This window comes from Mytilus galloprovincialis, chromosome 13 (genome assembly GCF_965363235.1).
Source record: "Mytilus galloprovincialis chromosome 13, xbMytGall1.hap1.1, whole genome shotgun sequence".
NCBI classification, from domain to species: domain Eukaryota; kingdom Metazoa; phylum Mollusca; class Bivalvia; order Mytilida; family Mytilidae; genus Mytilus; species Mytilus galloprovincialis.
This window is the reverse complement of record NC_134850.1, coordinates 14,576,135-14,600,153: the sequence shown is the minus strand read 5'-3', so window position 1 is coordinate 14,600,153 and position 24,019 is coordinate 14,576,135. Positions and strand designations below refer to the sequence as shown.

General features: G+C 31.8%; 1 protein-coding gene across 2 annotated transcripts in view; it reads right to left on the bottom strand.

The window, feature by feature from the left end:
- The window catches only part of LOC143057891 (A disintegrin and metalloproteinase with thrombospondin motifs like), a 38,196-nt gene extending 19,689 nt beyond the window's left edge, over positions 1-18,507 (bottom strand). The window contains exons 1-3 of one of the 2 annotated variants that reach the window (XM_076231351.1): positions 18,041-18,507; positions 14,544-14,752; positions 8,931-9,014 (exon numbers count right to left, since the gene is read on the bottom strand). In XM_076231351.1, coding sequence (XP_076087466.1) covers positions 8,931-9,014; positions 14,544-14,752; positions 18,041-18,134 — 387 coding nt within the window. In that variant the 5' untranslated portion in view covers positions 18,135-18,507. The remainder of the gene's footprint in view (positions 1-8,930; positions 9,015-14,543; positions 14,753-18,040) is intronic. The other variant, XM_076231350.1, reaches the window with a different exon arrangement.
- Between the last annotated feature and the right edge of the window lie 5,512 nt (positions 18,508-24,019).

The window sequence follows — 24,019 nt, the reverse complement described above, 5'->3', positions numbered from 1 at the left end:
ATTTTGACACAATATTGTTAGCATTGTTATGTGAACAATTTAAACAGAAAGGTATATATATAAAAAAGAAGTGGTATGATTGCAAATAAGTAAAATTTCCAGTACATACATACTAACTGGCACATCTATAGATAACCGTATGGCCTTTAACATTGAGCAAAGTTTATATGGCATAGTTAACAATAAAAGACGCTGACATGAAAAATGGTATTTTTTTTTAACTATATAACTAACTGCTTAACCATGTTAACTTATTTAAAAAAAAAAGAACGAAAAAAAATGTATAAACAACAACAACAAGATGTTGACACTATATTGTTAACATTATGATGTATACGATGTGAACGATGTAAACAGAAAGGTGTAGACACTATATATACAATATAAACACGATGTTGACACAATATTGTCAACATCGCGATGTATACGATGTGAACGATGTAAGCAGAATGGTATAGACTTTATATATATAAATATAATATAAACACGATGTTGACACGATATTGTCAACATCGCGATGTATTCGATGCAAACGATGTAAACAGAAAGGTATAGACTTTATATATATATAAATCCAATATAAACACGATGTTGACACGATATTGTCAACATCGCGATGTATACGATGTGAACGATGTAAACAGAAAGGTATAAACTCTATATATACAATATCAACACGATGTTGACACAATATTGTCAACATCGCGATGTATACGATGTGAACGATGTAAACAGAAAGGTATAGACTTTACATATATATATACAATATAAACACGATGTTGACACAATATTGTCAACATCGCGATGTATACGATGTGAACGATGTAAACAGAAAGGTATAGACTTTACATATATATATACAATATAAACACGATGTTGACACAATATTGTCAACATCGCGATGTATACGATGTGAACGATGTAAACAGAAAGGTATAGACTTTATATATATATGTATATATACAATATAAACACGATGTTGACACGATATTGTCAACATCGCGATGTATACGATGTGAACGATGTAAACAGAAAGGTATAGACTCTATATATACACAATGTTGATACAATATTGTCAACATCGCGATGTATACGATATGAACGATGTAAACAGAAAGCTATAGACTCTATATATATACAATATAAACACGATGTCGACACGATATTGTCAACATCCCAATGTATACGATGTGAACGATGTAAACAGAAAGGTATAGAACATATTGATAGGATACAATGTAAACACAATAACGACCCTATAAAGTTGACATTGCGATGTTGACAATATCGACAAAACATCGTGCACTGGACATAGTTCACAAGATGATAACGTGATAAGTCGTCACTATAAAACTTCACTAGAAATATACTTACAACATGATAACGTGATAAGTCGTCACTATAAAACTTGACTAGAAATATACTTACAACATGATAACGTGATAAGTCGTCACTATTAAACTTGATTAGAAATACTCACAACATGATAACGTGATAAGTCGTCACTATAAAACTTGACTAGAAATACTTACAACATGATAACGTGATAAGTCGTCACTATAAAACTGGAATAGAAATACTTACAACATGATAACGTGATAAGTCGTCACTACAAAACTTGACTAGAAATACTTACAAAATGATAACGTGATAAGTCGTCACTATAAAACTTGACTAGAAATACTCACAACATAATAACATGATAAGTCGTCACTATAAAACTTGACTAGAAATATACTTATAACATGATAACGTGATAAGTCGTCACTATAAAACTTGATTAGAAATATACTTACAACATGATAACGTGATAAGTCGTCACTATAAAACTTGACTAGAAATATACTTACAACATGATAACGTGATAAGTCGTCACTATTAAACTTGATTAGAAATACTCACAACATGATAACGTGATAAGTCGTCACTATAAAACTTGACTAGAAATACTTACAACATGATAACGTGATAAGTCGTCACTATAAAACTTGACTAGAAATACTTACAACATGATAACGTGATAAGTCGTCACTATAAAACTTGACTAGAAATACTTACAATATGATAACTTGATAAGTCGTCACTATAAAACTGGACTAGAAATACTTACTTATAGGTTAGACAATACTTGGTCATGTTTTATGAAGATTTAAGCCCAATTTAGAACATATTCACACTTTCGAGTGACCTTACAAAATTAGCCTTTCCCATTGTAATATTCAAACCTTATAAGAGTTCACTTTTTGTAATGAAACAAATGTAAAACATAGGTAATCATCATTTCAATTGATGGAATGAAACAGCACTGACATAGTTTGTGAGGACCGAATAGATAAATTGTTTTTCTTCTGCTTCAGGTAAAATTTAATATTTATATATCTTGAGATTTTTTTTTATTTTAAAAAACAACACAATGTTATATAAATCCCCTTTTTGAAATTTGATTTTTTTGTTTATAAATATAAAACTCTCTGTATACCCATTTAAATTCAGACCATTCAACATTAAATGCTTACTTTTTATTGATAATTTTATATGTATTGTGTTTCTCTTTAAAAAAAATCCTTTGCTTTATGTATCAGCAGTCTGGCATTGTTTTCTTGAAAGAAAAAAAAACCCTCAAATGCCAGGTATATAATAAATAAATATTATTTTACCTACATCCTGACCCCCATTGTTTTTAATATGTGTACCATTAGAAAATGTATAAAAATTTCTAAAATTCAAAATGTTTTGTTTTAATCTTTGCTCTTTCATGTTTAATCGGTAGGCTCTTTTCCCAGGGAAAATGCCTCAGGGGATTGTACACTTTATTAGTGCAGTTATTAAGAGTTCACTTTCATAATTAACTGACAATGAAAAAAGTCATTCATGTATAGCATTTCATAGTGCATGGAAAACCATGCACTATGAAAATTAGAGGGTAAACAAGAACTATCTTTAAAAAAGATATCCGACGTATTTAAAATTGAGTATATGTTTAAAACTATCATTTCGATAACCTTCAGAAGCACAAAGATACCATGTAAATAACGTTTTCTCTGTTTGTGTTCAGTATTCTCGGTCCTCGTATCTTTCTGTTTACATTCACCAAAACCCCGCGGAAATCTCACATGCGTAGGTGCGTTCTAAAAGTCATGTACGTTCGTACAACAAAGTTTACATTAAAAGTTATATAATTGTCATAAACAGCTGTCACGGATGCAAAGAGCTATTGGAGAAACAATTATTTTAATAAAAATATAAATCATTGTAAGATCTAGTTCAAATATTTATAGTTTTTCACTTGCTTTCCATCACGATATAATTAACGAGACGTTTTTTCAAACACAACCAAATCATCCACCATGACAGCATTTTGTCCAATCACAGAAAGGATTTTGGAGCATGCGTATTCTGTTGCCATAGTTAAGCGTCTTTAAGTTCAAAGGGCACAAACCGAAACTATACCGACTACGTTGGAAAAACTGACTTTTCATTGGACGAGAAGGTCGAGTATGTTCTAAAATATGATAACGTGATAAGTCGTCACTATAAAACTGGAATAGAAATACTTACAACATGATAACGTGATAAGTCGTCACTATAAAACTGGAATAGAAATACTTACAACATGATGACGTGATAAGTCGTCACTATAAAACTGGAATAGAAATACTTACAATATGATAACGTGATAAGTCGTCACTATAAAACTGGACTAGAAATACTTACAATATGATAACGTGATAAGTCGTCACTATAAAACTGGACTAGAAATACTTACAATATGATAATGTGATAAGTCGTCACTATAAAACTTGACTAGAAATATACTTACAACATGATAACGTGATAAGTAGTCACTATAAAACTTGATTAGAAATACTTACAATATGATTACGTGATAAGTCGTCACTATAAAACTTGATTAGAAATACTTACAATATGATAACGTGATAAGTCGTCACTATAAAACTTGATTAGAAATACTTACAATATGATAACGTGATAAGTCGTCACTATAAAACTGGACTAGAAATACTTACAACATGATAACGTGATAAGTCGTCACTATAAAACTGGACTAGAAATAATTACAACATGATAACGTGATAAGTCGTCACTATAAAACTTGACTAGAAATACTTACAACATGATAACGTGATAAGCCGTCACTATAAAACTGGAATAGAAATACTTACAACATGATAACGTGATAAGTCGTCACTATAAAACTGGAATAGAAATACTTACAACATGATAACGTGATAAGTCGTCACTATAAAACTTGATTAGAAATACTTACAACATGATAACGTGATAAGTCGTCACTATAAAACTTGACTAGAAATACTTACAACATGATAACGTGATAAGTCGTCACTATAAAACTGGACTAGAAATACTTACAATATGATAACGTGATAAGTCGTCACTATAAAACTGGCCGAGAAATACTTACAACATGATAACGTGATAAGTCGTCACTATAAAACTGGACTAGAAATACTTACAACATGATAAGTCGTCACCATACAACTAGATTAGAAATACTTACAACATGATAACGTGATAAGTCGTCACCATAAAACTGGCCGAGAAATACTTACAACATGATAACGTGATAAGTCGTCACTATAAAACTGGACTAGAAATACTTACAACATGATAACGTGATAAGTCGTCACTATAAAACTTGACTAGAAATACTTACAACATGATAACGTGATAAGTCGTCACTATAAAACTGGAATAGAAATACTTACAACATGATAATGTGATAAGTCGTCACTATAAAACTTGATTAGAAATACTTACAACAGGATAACGTGATAAGTCGTCACTATAAAACTTGATTAGAAATACTTACAACATGATAACGTGATAAGTCGTCACTATAAAACTGGACTAGAAATACTTACAACATGATAAGTCGTCACCATAAAACTTGATTAGAAATACTTACAACATGATAACGTGATAAGTCGTCACTATAAAACTGGCCGAGAAATACTTACAACATGATAACGTGATAAGTCGTCACTATAAAACTGGACTAGAAATACTTACAACATGATAACGTGATAAGTCGTCACTATAAAACTTGAGTAGAAATACTTACAACAGGATAACGTGATAAGTCGTCACTATAAAACTGGACTAGAAATACTTACAACATGATAACGTGATAAGTCGTCACTATAAAACTGGACTAGAAATACTTACAACATGATAACGTGATAAGTCGTCACTATAAAACTTGATTAGAAATACTTACAACATGATAACGTGATAAGTCGTCACTATAAAACTTAATTAGAAATACTTACAATATGAAAACGTGATAAGTCGTCATTATAAAACTGGACTAGAAATACTTACAACATGATAACGTGATAAGTCGTCACTATAAAACTGGACTAGAAATACTTACTTATAGGTTAGACAATACTTGGTCATGTTTTATGAAGATTTAAGCCCAATTTAGAACATATTCACACTTTCGAGTGACCTTACAAAATTAGCCTTTCCCATTGTAATATTCAAAGCTTATAAGAGTTCACTTTTTGTAATGAAACAAATGTAAAACATAGGTAATCATCATTTCAATTGATGGAATGAAACAGCACTGACATAGTTTGTGAGGACCGAATAGATAAATTGTTTTTCTTCTGCTTCAGGTAAAATTTAATATTTATATATCTTGAGATTTTTTTTTATTTTAAAAAACAACACAATGTTATATAAATCCCCTTTTTGAAATTTGATTTTTTTGTTTATAAATATAAAACTCTCTGTATACCCATTTAAATTCAGACCATTCAACATTAAATGCTTACTTTTTATTGATAATTTTATATGTATTGTGTTTCTCTTTAAAAAAAATCCTTTGCTTTATGTATCAGCAGTCTGGCATTGTTTTCTTGAAAGAAAAAAAAACCCTCAAATGCCAGGTATATAATAAATAAATATTATTTTACCTACATCCTGACCCCCATTGTTTTTAATATGTGTACCATTAGAAAATGTATAAAAATTTCTAAAATTCAAAATGTCTTGTTTTAATCTTTGCTCTTTCATGTTTAATCGGTAGGCTCTTTTCCCAGGGAAAATGCCTCAGGGGATTGTACACTTTATTAGTGCAGTTATTAAGAGTTCACTTTCATAATTAACTGACAATGAAAAAAGTCATTCATGTATAGCATTTCATAGTGCATGGAAAACCATGCACTATGAAAATTAGAGGGTAAACAAGAACTATCTTTAAAAAAGATATCCGACGTATTTAAAATTGAGTATATGTTTAAAACTATCATTTCGATAACCTTCATAAGCACAAAGATACCATGTAAATAACGTTTTCTCTGTTTGTGTTCAGTATTCTCGGTCCTCGTATCTTTCTGTTTACATTCACCAAAACCCCGCGGAAATCTCACATGCGTAGGTGCGTTCTAAAAGTCATGTACGTTCGTACAACAAAGTTTACATTAAAAGTTATATAATTGTCATAAACAGCTGTCACGGATGCAAAGAGCTATTGGAGAAACAATTATTTTAATAAAAATATAAATCATTGTAAGATCTAGTTCAAATATTTATAGTTTTTCACTTGCTTTCCATCACGATATAATTAACGAGACGTTTTTTCAAACACAACCAAATCATCCACCATGACAGCATTTTGTCCAATCACAGAAAGGATTTTGGAGCATGCGTATTCTGTTGCCATAGTTAAGCGTCTTTAAGTTCAAAGGGCACAAACCGAAACTATACCGACTACGTTGGAAAAACTGACTTTTCATTGGACGAGAAGGTCGAGTATGTTCTAAAATATGATAACGTGATAAGTCGTCACTATAAAACTGGAATAGAAATACTTACAACATGATAACGTGATAAGTCGTCACTATAAAACTGGAATAGAAATACTTACAACATGATGACGTGATAAGTCGTCACTATAAAACTGGAATAGAAATACTTACAATATGATAACGTGATAAGTCGTCACTATAAAACTGGACTAGAAATACTTACAATATGATAACGTGATAAGTCGTCACTATAAAACTGGACTAGAAATACTTACAATATGATAATGTGATAAGTCGTCACTATAAAACTTGACTAGAAATATACTTACAACATGATAACGTGATAAGTAGTCACTATAAAACTTGATTAGAAATACTTACAATATGATTACGTGATAAGTCGTCACTATAAAACTTGATTAGAAATACTTACAATATGATAACGTGATAAGTCGTCACTATAAAACTTGATTAGAAATACTTACAATATGATAACGTGATAAGTCGTCACTATAAAACTGGACTAGAAATACTTACAACATGATAACGTGATAAGTCGTCACTATAAAACTGGACTAGAAATAATTACAACATGATAACGTGATAAGTCGTCACTATAAAACTTGACTAGAAATACTTACAACATGATAACGTGATAAGCCGTCACTATAAAACTGGAATAGAAATACTTACAACATGATAACGTGATAAGTCGTCACTATAAAACTGGAATAGAAATACTTACAACATGATAACGTGATAAGTCGTCACTATAAAACTTGATTAGAAATACTTACAACATGATAACGTGATAAGTCGTCACTATAAAACTTGACTAGAAATACTTACAACATGATAACGTGATAAGTCGTCACTATAAAACTGGACTAGAAATACTTACAATATGATAACGTGATAAGTCGTCACTATAAAACTGGCCGAGAAATACTTACAACATGATAACGTGATAAGTCGTCACTATAAAACTGGACTAGAAATACTTACAACATGATAAGTCGTCACCATACAACTAGATTAGAAATACTTACAACATGATAACGTGATAAGTCGTCACTATAAAACTGGCCGAGAAATACTTACAACATGATAACGTGATAAGTCGTCACTATAAAACTGGACTAGAAATACTTACAACATGATAACGTGATAAGTCGTCACTATAAAACTTGACTAGAAATACTTACAACATGATAACGTGATAAGTCGTCACTATAAAACTGGAATAGAAATACTTACAACATGATAATGTGATAAGTCGTCACTATAAAACTTGATTAGAAATACTTACAACAGGATAACGTGATAAGTCGTCACTATATAACTTGATTAGAAATACTTACAACATGATAACGTGATAAGTCGTCACTATAAAACTGGACTAGAAATACTTACAACATGATAAGTCGTCACCATAAAACTTGATTAGAAATACTTACAACATGATAACGTGATAAGTCGTCACTATAAAACTGGCCGAGAAATACTTACAACATGATAACGTGATAAGTCGTCACTATAAAACTGGACTAGAAATACTTACAACATGATAACGTGATAAGTCGTCACTATAAAACTTGAGTAGAAATACTTACAACAGGATAACGTGATAAGTCGTCACTATAAAACTGGACTAGAAATACTTACAACATGATAACGTGATAAGTCGTCACTATAAAACTGGACTAGAAATACTTACAACATGATAACGTGATAAGTCGTCACTATAAAACTTGATTAGAAATACTTACAACATGATAACGTGATAAGTCGTCACTATAAAACTTAATTAGAAATACTTACAATATGAAAACGTGATAAGTCGTCATTATAAAACTGGACTAGAAATACTTACAACATGATAACGTGATAAGTCGTCACTATAAAACTGGACTAGAAATACTTACAACACGATAACGTGATAAGTCGTCACTATAAAACTTGATTAGAAATACTTACAACATGATAACGTGATAAATCGTCACTATAAAACTGGACTAGAAATACTTACAATATGATAACGTGATAAGTCGTCACTATAAAACTGGACTAGAAATACTTACAATATGATAACGTGATAAGTCGTCACTATAAAACTGGACTAGAAATACTTACAATATGATAACGTGATAAGTCGTCACTATAAAACTTGACTAGTGCTGAGGCTTTGTTTTCTGTATTGTAGTACAACGTAAAATCCTGCAATTTAAATTCAAATCATTGATAAAACATAAAACTGACTGTAACTAGGGTATAGTGGATACGGAAAGAAATAGAGTCCTGAAACATTCATCTTAGTTTAGTTCCGTGATTAATTTGGTATAGCATGGTAATACATCTGTGGTTATCTTTTATTTTTCGTGACTTGTCTAGACTCAGGGTGATTTAAAGAGTTATTTGGTGTCAACCAAAATTTCGAGACATAATAGAGAAACATTAATATATAGGTAAAGGCAAAGGCTAATATGAAGAGTGTATATTTGTACGTCACATTATATATAGCGAGACATATGTTGAACTGTCCTGAGTTAGGTTGAGGATCAAACAACAGCAAACCTTGCAACCTTTAGCATGTGCCCGTTCCGAGTCAGTGACCTTTAGCATGTGCCTGTTCCGAGTCAGTGATTATCGTTCTTGCTGAATGTCTTATTGGTTTTTGTTCACTATTTATATATATATATATATAAAGTATATATTTGATCGTGACGTTAAAGCGAGACATACATTGAATGAGTCACAATTCTATATAGGTTTATGTACGTCGTAACATGTATCATTAACCTTGTAAATGTATAAGTCAAGCATTGAAATTCACATCTTTATGACTAAACTAATTGCCACAAAGTGACATATGTACTTAAAAATCAATAACTACAAAAGACCGTAAGCAACAGGTTAAAGTATGTGAACTTTGATATAAACTGTCAAGTCATTTTTTGTCTGAAATATTTCATTTGAAATATTCGCAATACAAAGGAGCGTACTTCTGCACTTGCATCTCTTTAGGATTGATGCGTATCTCAAATAACCGTTATCTGTTATGTACACAATATCTCTTTTATTAATAAAATGCTCGGCATTTCTAGATAAATTACAATCAAAGAGTGTAGCCTCTTTTGCACTCAGTGGAATGTTATCAAAAGCCAGGACAATGCACTAAAACTTTAACTTTGCTAAAAATATGTATGCGTTTTCGTTTTCGCAATTGCATTAACGTTGTTGTCTAATTAGAGTATTTGCATTATTCACGTTTATGGATACGTGCACGGATCGACGTATACGTATCAGGCAGATTTGTATAAAATAATGTTTAAGTCCCGACCTCAATTAAAACTAAACATATGTAAAATATGAACCAAATGTTGTTGATATATAGTTAAAACACTAAATATTTATTGTTTTTATTAGACCTGGAACATACAAGCTTCGTATTTAATAGCCGTGTGTGATAAGTATATCTTTTTCATATACAAATATGAAAGGATCAAATCGAGCACACCTTGCTTACAAAAATTTACAGGAACATTTTGTGTGAATAAAAGTGTGTTTATTGCCAGAGGCGAGTTAAGAGGGGACACAAAGGGCCCTGTCCCCCTTATCTACGATTTATTTAAAATTCTCATGGAATTTTATGGTCCGGGCCCCATTTTCAAACTGCTTATAATATCGTAAAATTAAGCGAGACTATCCCTAGTACCTACCTCCCATGTAAAAAAAAAATCTGAATCCACCACTGATTGCTACACAAGTTATGTGTTTTGCTTTACTATCCCAGTTAATATTTTAATCTGTTCCTGTACGTGTTAACTCTAAATTCCAGCTATTTAAAGTTATTTCGACACAAGGGTATTGATTGGAGTATGTAGGGCTTCATTTTTGTACGCTTTATCTTTAAAAAAAAAAAAGTGGCTATTCTAGAACATCATTTGTATATTCTACACATTTTTTTCGGAATTAAGTATACTTTTACCAAATTCTTCATATTTTGCGCCCCTGCTTTCCCTATCAGAAAGCATTTAATCATTATTTTTTTAGTTTTTTTCTCGTTTAATTATCTTTCTAATTTGTTTTATCCAACATGTATATTTTCCATGGGCGCGCACCTTAAATAGCAATCATGCTTCCGCCCCCTGTATGCTATTTCGAAGATCAGGGTTTTTAGAAAAATGAAACTCGCTCCCTTTTAAATAATATGATGAATTTGTGGAGTCATTTTTAATTCCTCGATAATGAGAGACGCTAGAGACAGTAGATGTTTTTTTTTATCGTGTTTTACAAAATAAAAATAAAAATGAAATACAAGTTGCCGGAAAAGGGGTTGGGGTTGTCCACCTCGACAACTGAATTGGACTGAGAGTATCAATCAAGTCCGGCACACCTTTTCTTAACTTGAAACTGTATTTAGCACCAATTATGGTAAGTACGTTTAACTTTTATATTGTTAAGTATAATACATATAATACATAAAAATCGTAAATAAAGTACAGTTAATACATAAAATACATACGCATATCTTTATTCGACATTTTCCAAGTTGTCTACGTCTGTAAGGTGCACTCGTTTAAACTCGTCTGATACGTACGCGGATACGTGTAAACTGGGTGGACGAGGACAGTTTCTAACTTTTGTCAAACACTACCATCAATCAAGGATCTTTTCATACGAAAAAAAAATGGGAGTATATATCGCTAGTAAAAAAAAAAATTTTCATTATAAACTTGGATTTTTATAACTTCTTCAATATGAATTGATCAACTCAAACAATCAGACACAGTTAACATTCAGAGCCTCATATGTCATATTTAAGAATGATGGGTGTACTCGATTCAGAAAAAAAGTATCAAAACGCTCAATTTAATGCCCCATTTGTTTTAACAACTGCGAATAAAAATATATTTTGATCAGAGAGATTAAGAACATAAAAGCTATGTGTGTGTTTTATAGACTACTTTATAATGTTTATTTACATTTTCCTTATTGTTTTAGAATCAACGTAGAATGGTATTTGTAATATTTTGGTTCCTTCTTCGTTCTTCTTCTAGAAATGATGACGGTATGGACTTCACTATGCAAATCCTTGAAATCTTCCGAAACTTTTCAGCGCCTATCAGTTGTTGATGACATTTATGTAGCTGAAATCATACCCATTGATGAACCAACTTTCTTTGTTCACGCAAGCTGGCAATTACTTGCGGCCCATTTATGCCATACTATTACTTGGCCAAGCAACGAGGAATGGTTTTGGTATGCGGGGCAGATGGAGAAATATTCCCGAGGTTGTAGGTTGTAGGTTGTATAAATGGAACCTCGCACGAAATATATCGCCCGAACAACGAAATACAACAGATGTATTACAGTGGTCATCGTCGCGTTCATAGTATACATACGCAAGTTGTTATTGGCAATGAATTGCGAATACGACATGTAGAGTCAGGATTATTAGGACATACCAACGATGCTCAATCGTTTGCTCTGATGTCGGAGATTTCCGAAAATGGAAAGCTCCCTATTCCGCTACACTGTTTTTTACTTGGCGACTACATATATCCATCGAGACATCCCCTGATTACACGATTTACTTCAGTTCAAATCAATCGACGTCCATTTGCCCGTAGACGAAGTTTAAGACATTTTAACCGTGTTGTGAGAAAGTATCGTGTATATGTAGAGCATGTTATTCGGTTACTCAAACTTTTTAAAGTTGTTGGAACTTTGTACAGACATCATAGGGATACTTTAAGTAGGGTTGTTTGTTTGTGTGCAGCTCTTGCGGCACGAAGAAGCAATTTGTTTATTTAATTCCATATTGAGTTTATAAGTATTATATGTATGTGACTTTTTATATATGATTGATTCTTCTTACTTTTGTATTTTATGCATAATGATTATAAAATATCTTCATCGGGACCAACTTGATTTATTTTATACTTTCCTCATATACGTGTTATACGATACGTCGATACGGATACGCCAGCAAATACTTGATTAATGCAAATGCTCTATTAGAACGTGTTTCAGTCAGTTTTAAAAGAGGTCGGTCATTTAAAGACGTATCAACCGTATTATATACGTTAACGTATCCGTATCTGCAGATATACCAAAAAACATTATGTGATCCCAAGCTTTAATTTTATATACTTTCACTAATGCAAATGGGCGACTGATTGAATTCTAATGCAGAAATTTACAAAACAATTTGGAAATATCAAGTTTTTGTGGAACATGTAACCCGACTTTTGAAGATATTCCGGATATTTGGAACATTTTACAGGCCTGATAGGAGTGAATACTGTAAAATCGTTTGTTTGTGTATGAACTTGTGCTCACATAGAACCAAATTGTTAATTGACAAATAGAGTTATACTCAGTACTTTTCTATTACCTTTTATGATAACATTGCAAATGAACAAATTATTCAAAGTTCCTTACATGTATATAAGTAGTACATTTGATTTTTTTTGTGTAATTATTCATGTAAGATCTTGAAATTTTTTAACTAGATTATTAAAGGATTGTGTACGATATTTGTGCACCTGCCCTACATTGCATGGCTCCTTTTTAAGGACACGTAAAAGTAGTTGACATAACCCCTTATTTTTTTTTACAAAACACCACTATCACAAATATTGAAAGTGTATGTTTGATTGTTTCGAAGAGATTCCAATTAGGTTTTTTTTATATGAAGCATGGTTTTATTAAATTATAAGCTCGGGATCACATAACATTTTTTGATATATCTGCAGATGCGGATACGTCAACGTATACGATACGGTTGATACGTTTGTAAATGACCGACCTCTTTTACAAGCACCCAGTATGCATAACAACAGAAACAAACATATATATAATTGTCACCACGAAAACAATCGATCCAGTATAATGAAATAAAATATAAAACAATGAACAAATCTTTATAAATAAACAAATGTTAAATTATCGAACAATCTGGATATGTAACAAAGTTGCAAAATACATATATGAAAAACGTATGCGTTAGTTTACAGACGTCAAACTATATCTTTAACTGATTTGTTAGAACCATTAAAACAGAACCGGTCTGTGAATACACATAAGCTGTGTCACTGTCCTAAATTAGTCATAGTTACACTTAAATAAAACATATTTATAAAAGGAATTGTAGTTCGACAATACCGCTGGAGGGTACTATGATAATATCTCCAACACGTTTGTTATTAGTGGCGGAATTTCAAACTGCTTTGAGGAATAGGTCGTTATGTTAGATTATCACACCAATGTTATATTAATTATGCCCCCATATGTTGACAGCATGTTGATGGTGGATTTACCCCGCCATTTTTGTTCATGCCTGTCCCAAATCTGGAGTCTGTGAATCAAGGCTAACGAGTCTAGAATATTGATACCTTTTAGGGTTCTGAATGAGGCGTGTCCATGAGTCCAGGACTCATTTAAAAAAAACTGTCTGGAATCATCATTTTCAAAAGTGATGAGTCCTAAGATGCATCAAAATTATAAATTGTTGTATAAACTGAGCACATATATCATCAGTTTAGGACACAAGTTGAAAAATAATCTAAATCTGTTGTCATTCCCTTGTTCTATGTTATAATGAAGACTGAAATTGTATCATATATCAATAAAAGTTCGACTTTTCACTGCCGGACTCGTCTTGGTTAAAAATGAAGAGTCCCTCGACTAGCCTTCAAAAATCCTTCGTGAGAACCCTGACTTATAGAGATAGATACTTACCCCTATGTTAATATCTGTCTTATTTTTAAAATTATTCCCATCGTACAATAATACTGGTGGTATTTTCTGAATATTATTTTTCTCTAATTCAATCGACACATCGCCAAGAGATTTTGATGTGTATTGGAATGTCAGTTGTTTGGGGTGACTATTAGCACTTCTCTTAAAACGAAAATTGTCTTTTGTTTTCAGTTTCACCGAAACTTTCTCTGTAATAGAATTGTACAAAAAATAAGTATGGTAAAAAAGGATGATAATGATGATATTGATGGATGGCTGTTTAACATCTTAACTTGCTACAAACTAATTTTGTGACCTTAAAATTGAAGAATAAACAGAGATAAAAACCCTTCCTTCAGAATCCTTATGTTAAACTGCAATGATTATTGACAGACTTTGATTACGTTGTTAAACCCACTTTTATCAATTCTATTTTAATCAAACTTTGTTTAAAACCATATTTATCGAGCTTAAACAATGTCTAAAAAAAACTGCAAATAGGCAGGTATACAAGGATGTGGGATATCAGAGGATCTGGAATGGAAAGGGTGCTCCATTTTTGTAATCTTATATTTTCATGCTTTTTTCTCTGTTATTTATTTTTTGCAGATTATTTTCTATCATCTTTATATTTCAGCACCCAATGATTCTTTATTCTTTTTTTTGTCTTTTTTCTCTCTCTTCTTTAATTTGTATTTTTTCTGCACTTTTTCCAATCATTCCCTATTCTGTAATAAAATTGAGAATGGAAATGGGGATTGTGTCAAAGAGACAACAACCCGACCGACCATAGAACTGACAACAGCAGAAGGTCACCAACAGGTCTTCAATGCAGCGAGAAATTCCCGCACCCGGAGGCGTCCTTCTGCTGGCCCCTAAACCTTTTCCAGACACTCATATAATCGTCACACGAAGTCCTGCGAAAAACGTATACGTATAGAGTATATTTATTTAAACAAGTACAAATTAATGAATGTAACATGTTCAAAGAGAAGTGCCCTAGGTGTGCATTGCAAGCTTCATGGCGCCACGAATGGGTTGGTGATAGTACCCTCTAGTCCGCGGAACTTTACAGTACCGATCCCAGCCGGATATTAATGACACAATTTGTGGTTTTCTATCCTTTAAGATTTTTATCTGAAACTTATTAGCATTATGAATTTGCCATATAAATGTTCTATTTAGACTTGTGCATTAGTACATGGGTCGGTTCAGTGGGTTATCCTGTGAAAAATCAGTAAAATAAATTTTATTGCAAGTCATAAATCTATTAAGCTTTTGAAGAAAGACATAATATTGACATAATAATTGATATGATATAGAACGTTCCTTTAAGGGTACTAATTTTGCAAGTAAGAGCAAGTACCTTGTTGCGGTGACGATGAAAAGCAAAATGTTCTTTTTTCTCATGCTGCGTTGTCGGCCTACATTTATTTGTCGTTCATTTTAAAGTTAAGTAAAAGTTAAGTAACTTTATTTAAAGTCCGGTTGCATATGAACATGTACATAGTAACAAGGAACATGAGTTCTTAAGAGCACTTTAACCGACTGATAATTTCACAATTTCGATTAAAAAATACATTTTTTTACTAAAAGATGTATCATCCATATTTAAAGTGAAATGTTTATACAAAAACAAATTGAAATTATAAATAGATATTCATATTTATTTATTGATCATAGATGACTGGTCATGGAATGTCTTATTCATGAAATGTATATTATAATTGTAAATTTAAATTTACTTGGTTTTGCCAGGAACATATATAGGTATACTGTTTTGCACATTAGTTCTGAATACTATATATGTAGGAGAAAAAGACATATGATCCCTAGGGGACATCGAAACTCTTAAAAAATCTGCTGAATGTTTTAATCCCGTACTATACTATTACAAAGAATACAAGCTTCTCAATGCAATGATCAACATTAATGTTTGTCAAACTCCTATATCCTTTAAATTCTGTGGTTCAAATTTCTAGCAATCCTTATATGTTTGTCAACAGATTAAAGTAAATTCAAAATTTTATGAAAATTAAACAAACCAATGCAAATATGTGGATTAAATTTAATTAACTCGTTCAAGAAGTACGCCTAAAGTAGTATACCAAGGTGACTTTATATTAATCTTCAAATTATAATATTAAGATGTATCACTGTTAAAAGTGAAGCCGAAAACCCCTGATTGTATTTTGAATTAGACAATTATATATGCATGTTTATTATAATATTATAATTTATAATCATCATTACAAAAATGAACCAAAAACATGATGAAATTGGTTGTTGTTTCATTGACCTTTGCTTCATACAAGTTTCTTGCATATTTGCCTTGAGTGCTGGGGATGGTTTGATAGGTCCGGGACCAGGTTAAATTTAAGACTCAACAATGCTTGAGGGATATGTACAACTTATCCGCTTAGCGAAATAGGGAAAGTATAGATTATAGTCAGCTTGCCGTGGAGTAGAAATGATATATTCTAATTGGATTGGAACGATCGTCCTTAATAGACTCTTTACATGTTTGGAAATATTTATCATTGGACGTCAAGATACAAGCAATGTTTGTCAATCAATTAATTTCCATGTCGACTGTTACGTGTTGAGTTAGCTAGCATGTTTAAATTCGACGGCAAGTCTTCAACTTTAAATCAGGTATCTTAAAATTCATAACACAATCGTATTCTTGTTCTGAATATGCATGTAAATTGGATACAAGATGTTAAACACGCATCCATAACCAACATAAATGCATTCAAAATATTCAACCTCTTTATTTTAATCTATAGGACATATACAAGAGCGACATTCAAACTAATTAATCGATAATAAAATGTCATTGCAAAAACCGATACACGACCAAACGACAAACAAATGTGGTTATAGTATAAAAAAAAATTCACAAAATAGAAAGTATGAGCAGCAATAACTAAACAAAGACCGGGGATGAGAGCTTCAGTATGCACCTCCTTATCCACGTGTTGCTCATGTAAGTAAAGCGTCAATAAGACTTATTTTGGTACGTCTCATTGGAAGAAAAGAGGACATGATTGTGGGCGTCAATTGGAACATATAATGTCGTCATCTGTGTAGCTGTAACAGAGTTTTCATAACGGTCAACCAAATCGGGATGGTGTCCGTAAGTTTTTGAAGGGATTATTTCAACATAACCCTCTGTCAATAAAAGCATGAAAGTAAATGCAAGTCCCGGAATATCGTATCAGCTGGGAGATACGCCCTACATGTATATATACAGGCGTGACTGCTGGCATGTTGGCACGCTTTATATAGAAATGGAAAGTTCAGTATTGGGAAGCTGAGATCATTTTTCCTTTTTCGTAAAGTTTTTTCCCCAACCAATTATAATATATAAAGGCATTTTGTCACTGCAAATGTCGCTATTGGATATTTTTTAATTTGTAAATTAATGAACAAAATTAAAATAGATAAATTAATAAATTGAATTAAAATTATTAAATAAATAAATAAACACCAACCTGTAGATTTTATTCCGAGGTTACTCCAATCTCTTCCGAAGGGAAGACCCGAGACAGAAGTCAGAAAAGATACAATTATAAGGTCCAAATACATATCCCTTTGTCAAATAGAAACCTTCCTTCGTTTATGTTATATCATTTTGCAATGATTCACCGAGTAACGAGTTCGTCTTTTTGTGCTATAATTTTGAGTATTTCCTTTTATCTTCTCAACCGAATCTCTAATTTTAATGTCTTTTTGTAATACTGTAATACGTAAATCCAATCAAAAATGTTAGTCGATTTTCACAAAGTTATTAAGATAATTCCGAATTATTATTCAAATTATTATTTTAAAATAAATTTTTAAAATTTGGTGAATTTAGATGTTCTATTTCTTTTCAGAAAAGACAGATACATGGTGTCTAAAGTAAAACAAACTTAAAATTTTATAGAGATTTAAAAACCACCGTCCGCGGGCTATCGGTCGTTCGTTTCTATATTTTAACTTTTTATATGACTATTTACATACCAAGTTTGATAACAATCAGTTTCACAGACGAATGGCTGTTATATTGTAATGCGCTGTACCTGTAATTCACCTGCAGGTAAAGAGATGAAAGCTAGAACTGTAAAATTATAGTTTGTGACGTAATCAAGGTACTACATGTACATCTAGTCATAACAGTATATGTCTCAGTACTGAAAAAGTACTGATGACAACACAGAACTGAAAAAAGTACTGTTGTGAACCTTAATTTGATTACTTAAGTACCTGTGTCATTTGGATCTTGCTGGATTGTCTTTTTTAATATAGGCATTCATAGTATTATCGTATCACATACTCCTTTTATACATTTAAATTCATATTGTTGATTACAATTTATAAGTATAATATAATCTGTTTATCGAGAAAATGGAAAGTTCGGTATTGATATTATTGGTTGAACAGACTTCTTTTTAACACTCAGATATATTTATTAAGAATAAAAGGTTTGAATTAAATGGGTTTTTAATGATTTCAGGCAGAGATTTTAAAAAGGACTAATAATAGCTTTTTCGGTCCAAAGAATCTTTCCCTCAGTATTTAAGCTGGTGATAAATAAAACTGAGAATGGATTAATTCTTACTTCTCTAAAGAAAATCTGTTAGGAACTTCCAGCAGAACTGATCTGAAACACTTTATAAACAGTTTTCTTCAAATACTGAGACAAGTTTCTGACATGAACTATTTTACAATAAATCAAGATTATTCCAAAGACGTATGGTTGATGGAATAAAAGAATCATTAGTTACTGCTAGTCTGCAGAATGGAATGATGATGTCATTTCCATTGCGTAGAGGATAGACCGTCATACTTTGTATTTTTTGGGGAATTCGATTTGACAAATATTCAGGAACATTATTATTTTGAATATAAAACATTTGAATTTTTCTTCTCTCTCTTCTTTCAGCTAATGTTTCCCATCCAAGTTCTTCATAAATTACTCTTGAGCTTGTGAGTATAGGTAACCTCGTAACTATCCTAGCAGCTTGGAGCTGCAACTGCTCCAGTTTTTTGACATAACCTACCCCAATATTATCCCAAACCTCACTTGCATACTCAAATAAAGGTCTTATAAAAACTAAATAGAATTTTTCTAAATTTTTCCTGCTCAATTTATATTTCAATTTCCTTAGCATATTTATATGTTAAGACGTGCTTAAGATAATATTATCAACGTGAGCATTCCATTTAGCATCATTGCTAAATGTAACCCTAAATGTTTATGAATATTTGTAAAAGGTATGTTTTTATCATTGAATATAAAGTTCATTTTTGGGGTTTCAACATTAGAAAATAACATAATTTCTGTTTTATCTGGATTAAAAGACATTAACCATTTTTTGAACCATTCGTTCAGCTTTTCCAGATCATGGTTTACCACGGTTTCTATCTGAAAAGCATCAAGTTCTGCATAGCTGAAACATGTGTCATCTGCGAAGAGTCTGCACAGAGAAATAAGTCTTTCTGCAATATCATTAATATATATTATAAAAAGTAATGGTCCAAGGACCGATCCTTGAGGAACTCCAGCTGAAATACTGCAAAGTTTTGAAGAAGATTGCTTGATAACAACTCTTTGTATTCTATCACTTAAGTAGCTTCTAAACCATTTTAACAGATTTCCATTTATACCATAAGCCTTCATTTTATGTAATAAACCATCATGCCAAACTTTATCAAAGGCTTTGGAGAAATCGCAAAAAAACAAAAAAACTTATCTCTTTCTTTTCAAGTGAGTTCAATATGCAATTATATATTTCTAACAGTTGGTGAACCGTTGAACATTTAGGAAGAAAACCCGATTGATACTCATAAATTAATTTAAATCTTTGTAAGAGGTTGTAAACATATTTATATACAACACGTTCCATGACTTTGCCTATGCAACTAATGAGTGATATAGGTCTATAATTAGAAGATAATGAACTATCCCCCTTTTTAAATAAGGATATAACATTCGCAATTTTCCAGCTGGAAGGATATTTGCACTGCTGCAAGGACTTATTAAATATAATACATAATGGAATTGCAATTTTTCCGGGACAAATTTTAAGCATCTTATGACTAATGACATCCGGGCCTGACGCTTTTTTTAGGATTTATAGTTTTTATGATGTCAACAATTTCACTAGTACTTATCACTATATCATTCAATAAATTGTTAGTTTTTTGTCGAAATCGGGTAATTGAGCATCAACATCTGCTAGCGATGAAATGAAACAAAAATACTTATTTAGAATGTCGCATTTCTCGTCGTCTCTATCGGCGAACTCCTCGAAACGATCATCATTAAGAATATTTATTAATGGGGGTATGTTATTAGATCCTCTATTTGGCTCAGTCAGCATCTTCATAATTTTCCAATAAGTCTTAGAATCTGAAGCGTTATCTAGTATTATATTTTCCAAGTTTTTCTCAAAATTTTCTTTCGCTTATTTTTTCATATTATTCACTTAATCACTCTGTTTCTTATATTTATTAATATCCGTTTCTTTTTTTTAGATTTAATTGATTCTTTTCGTAATCTATCCCTTATTCGAATTGCTTTTCTGATATTACTGTTAAACCAGTGCTTGTCATTGCGACGTATAGTTACTATTTTAGTTGGAATACTCTCTCTTGCAATGCTGAGGATTTTTTCAGTGAATATAGTGACCAGTTCGTCTACTTCCTCAACATTGGAAAAGAGTTCATTCCATTCAATTGCATTCAACATATTTGAAAACTTATCAACATCTGTTTTTTTCATATAACCATATTTCCCGTTTAAACGACTTTGTTTTAAATTAAATTGATGAATTATATCATATAACTTATCTATACTATTAAACGAGAAGACCTCATTTTGTGTGTCGCTTCTCTTCCTTTCACAATAATTTAATCAGCTTGCCTCTGTGTCCTATAGGTAACATGCATAGTCGCATTTGTAATCCATTCTTATGATTATCCGGATTAAGTTATTTGGTAGAAAAACGACAAAAAGGTGTCCGGATATTGATTCCGTCATTTGACTGACTTTAAAGTCATAAGAAACGAGTGACCGGTGAAAAATAATGTTCTTCCAATTCTTGAACTAATGCATACAAACATCCTAAACTTCGTCTTCTGTGCTCGAATTTATCATTTTTTTCGTGTAAATTTCGTATAATTGTCAATTTTTTTCTCAATCGGTCAGTGTTGTTGTGAAAATATGGCAGGTAATTAAAGTTCGTGTTTTGAAGCCGAAGTTTAACGATTGTCACCTGTTTGTCAACAATTGACGAAAAATAAACAAAAAAGCATGGAAATTGAGCACGTGTTTAACATGTAAATTCAGATAATAGTTTATTTTAAGGACATCCATGCGTATTGTGGTCACCGGATTTTTACGAGATGGGTCACACTGAGGTCACCTTGCATACGGAAAATATGTCGGGGGAATAGCTTGCTGGAAGGAAGCTATTCAAATAAAGTAAACTTCTTCTAAATATGAATAAATTAAAGAATTTTCTTCAGAAAAAAGTATATGTACATAAGTTTTATAATGAAAACTATCCATTGAGTTATTAAAATCATATGCATTATTTTTTTTTGATTTGAGGTTTCTTATGACTTTAAGTTATAGATAGGTTTTCCGGTTTTAAACATGCACAAGTACAACTAATCGTATGATGGATAACAAAAATGAAATATAAATAAGCCAATCAGAGCGTTCATGGTTTTTAGATCACAAGAACCACAAATATTTTACCTTTTAGAGAGGACAATTGTTTTTCGCGTTTATCCACATGTATAAACTACAATTGTACTACTATGGTAAACTACAATTATACTACTATGATATATAACTATATATAGAGACTCTCTGTATTCTGTCTACTGTTTTCTTTGAAATTACTATTTAAGGGGTCATACCAGTTGAATATATATTGAAATAAGTAAAACATGTGGAAAAAATTAAAGGAATGTGTCCATAGCACACGGATGCCAAATCGGCACTATCATTTTCTATGTTCAGTGGACCGTGAAATGGGGTAAAATCTCTAATTTGGAATTAAAAATTAGAAAGATTATAATATAGGGAACATAATTATTTACTAAGTTTCGAACTGATTGGACATTAACTTCATCAAAAACTACCTCGAAAAAAAGTTAAACCTGAAGACGGACGAAGGAACGAACGAACAAACGAACAGACGCACATACTAGAAAACATAATGCCCTTAAATGGAGTATAAACATTTATTGTTGAAAGTGAAAGTAGTGATTTGGCCAAAATGAAAGTAGGGTAGAGATTTGAAGGAGGCAGGACTTTTTCGGGACGTCGGGATCGGGTGTTTTAAAGCTTGGGATTTTGGGATTGATATCAAAATATTTACGTGTTCCGGGAATTTTTTTTTCGAACTTCGGGATGTCGGGATATAAATTTCTTTTAATTCGGTACCTCGGGGTTTTATGTTGTTAAGCGAAGAATTTCGGGATCAGGACCCCTCCGACCTGTGACCCCTCAAATTAGCCTCCGTCATTTTTACAAGATTCAAATCCTACCATTGGCATGTTTTAAAATACACGTGGTACATGTAGGGCTCTCAAAAGAAAAAAGCACTCATGAATTGTCCTAGAAGCATATTCAATTTTATAAGATATATAAGCAGTTGCACTGATTTATTTCATGTTTGAAGCGGTGCAAATTTTTAATTTGATAATTTGAGTTGACTTACCAAAAAATGCGTTGTAGCAAATAGGAAGAATAATTGTGGTCTGAGGCCAAAAACATGAAAATAATTGAATTTAACAGAAAGGAAAAAGATAACGGACTTTGGAAAAAAGTGAGAGGGCTTTTGATACCTTTTATGAAATTCTCCAGACATAATATTTTTTACAAAAAATTATCCTACAACAGTTTACAACTGTGTATGCCCGCGATTTCGCGGGTGTGATCTAGTTATTATTATACGAAAACAAATCTGAATTCAAGTCTCCAGAAATCACAATGTTTTCTGTATACTGATAACCAAGTTCAATAGCATGATTTAGCCGTGTCCAATATTCAACACCTGACCATTCTGGTCGATAAGTACAACATAATAAAAAAGTTTGACCTTTACCTCTGATCTCCACCCAGACAGTTTCGTCAATGTGGTTTTCGAGTACACCTTTTCTGGTGACTGATATATCATCTTTTGTATAAATAAGTAAGCCTCCTCCGGCGTTATTACGATCTTTACGGAATATATTTTGTGAAAATAAATCTATCATTAATTCTTCGTTATTTATGTTTGGATCTAAGTGCATTTCAGTGTATGTTACAATATCGAACTCTTCTGTGAAATTTTGAATGAACTCAATCTTATTTCGTAAACTATTACACGATTTATTTCACTTGACTGGGCGGGGTTTAACCGGTTCGCTCATAATAGAGATGACCAGGATATTGACGAACGAACCTATCTCGACGAACGAACGTATTAGGA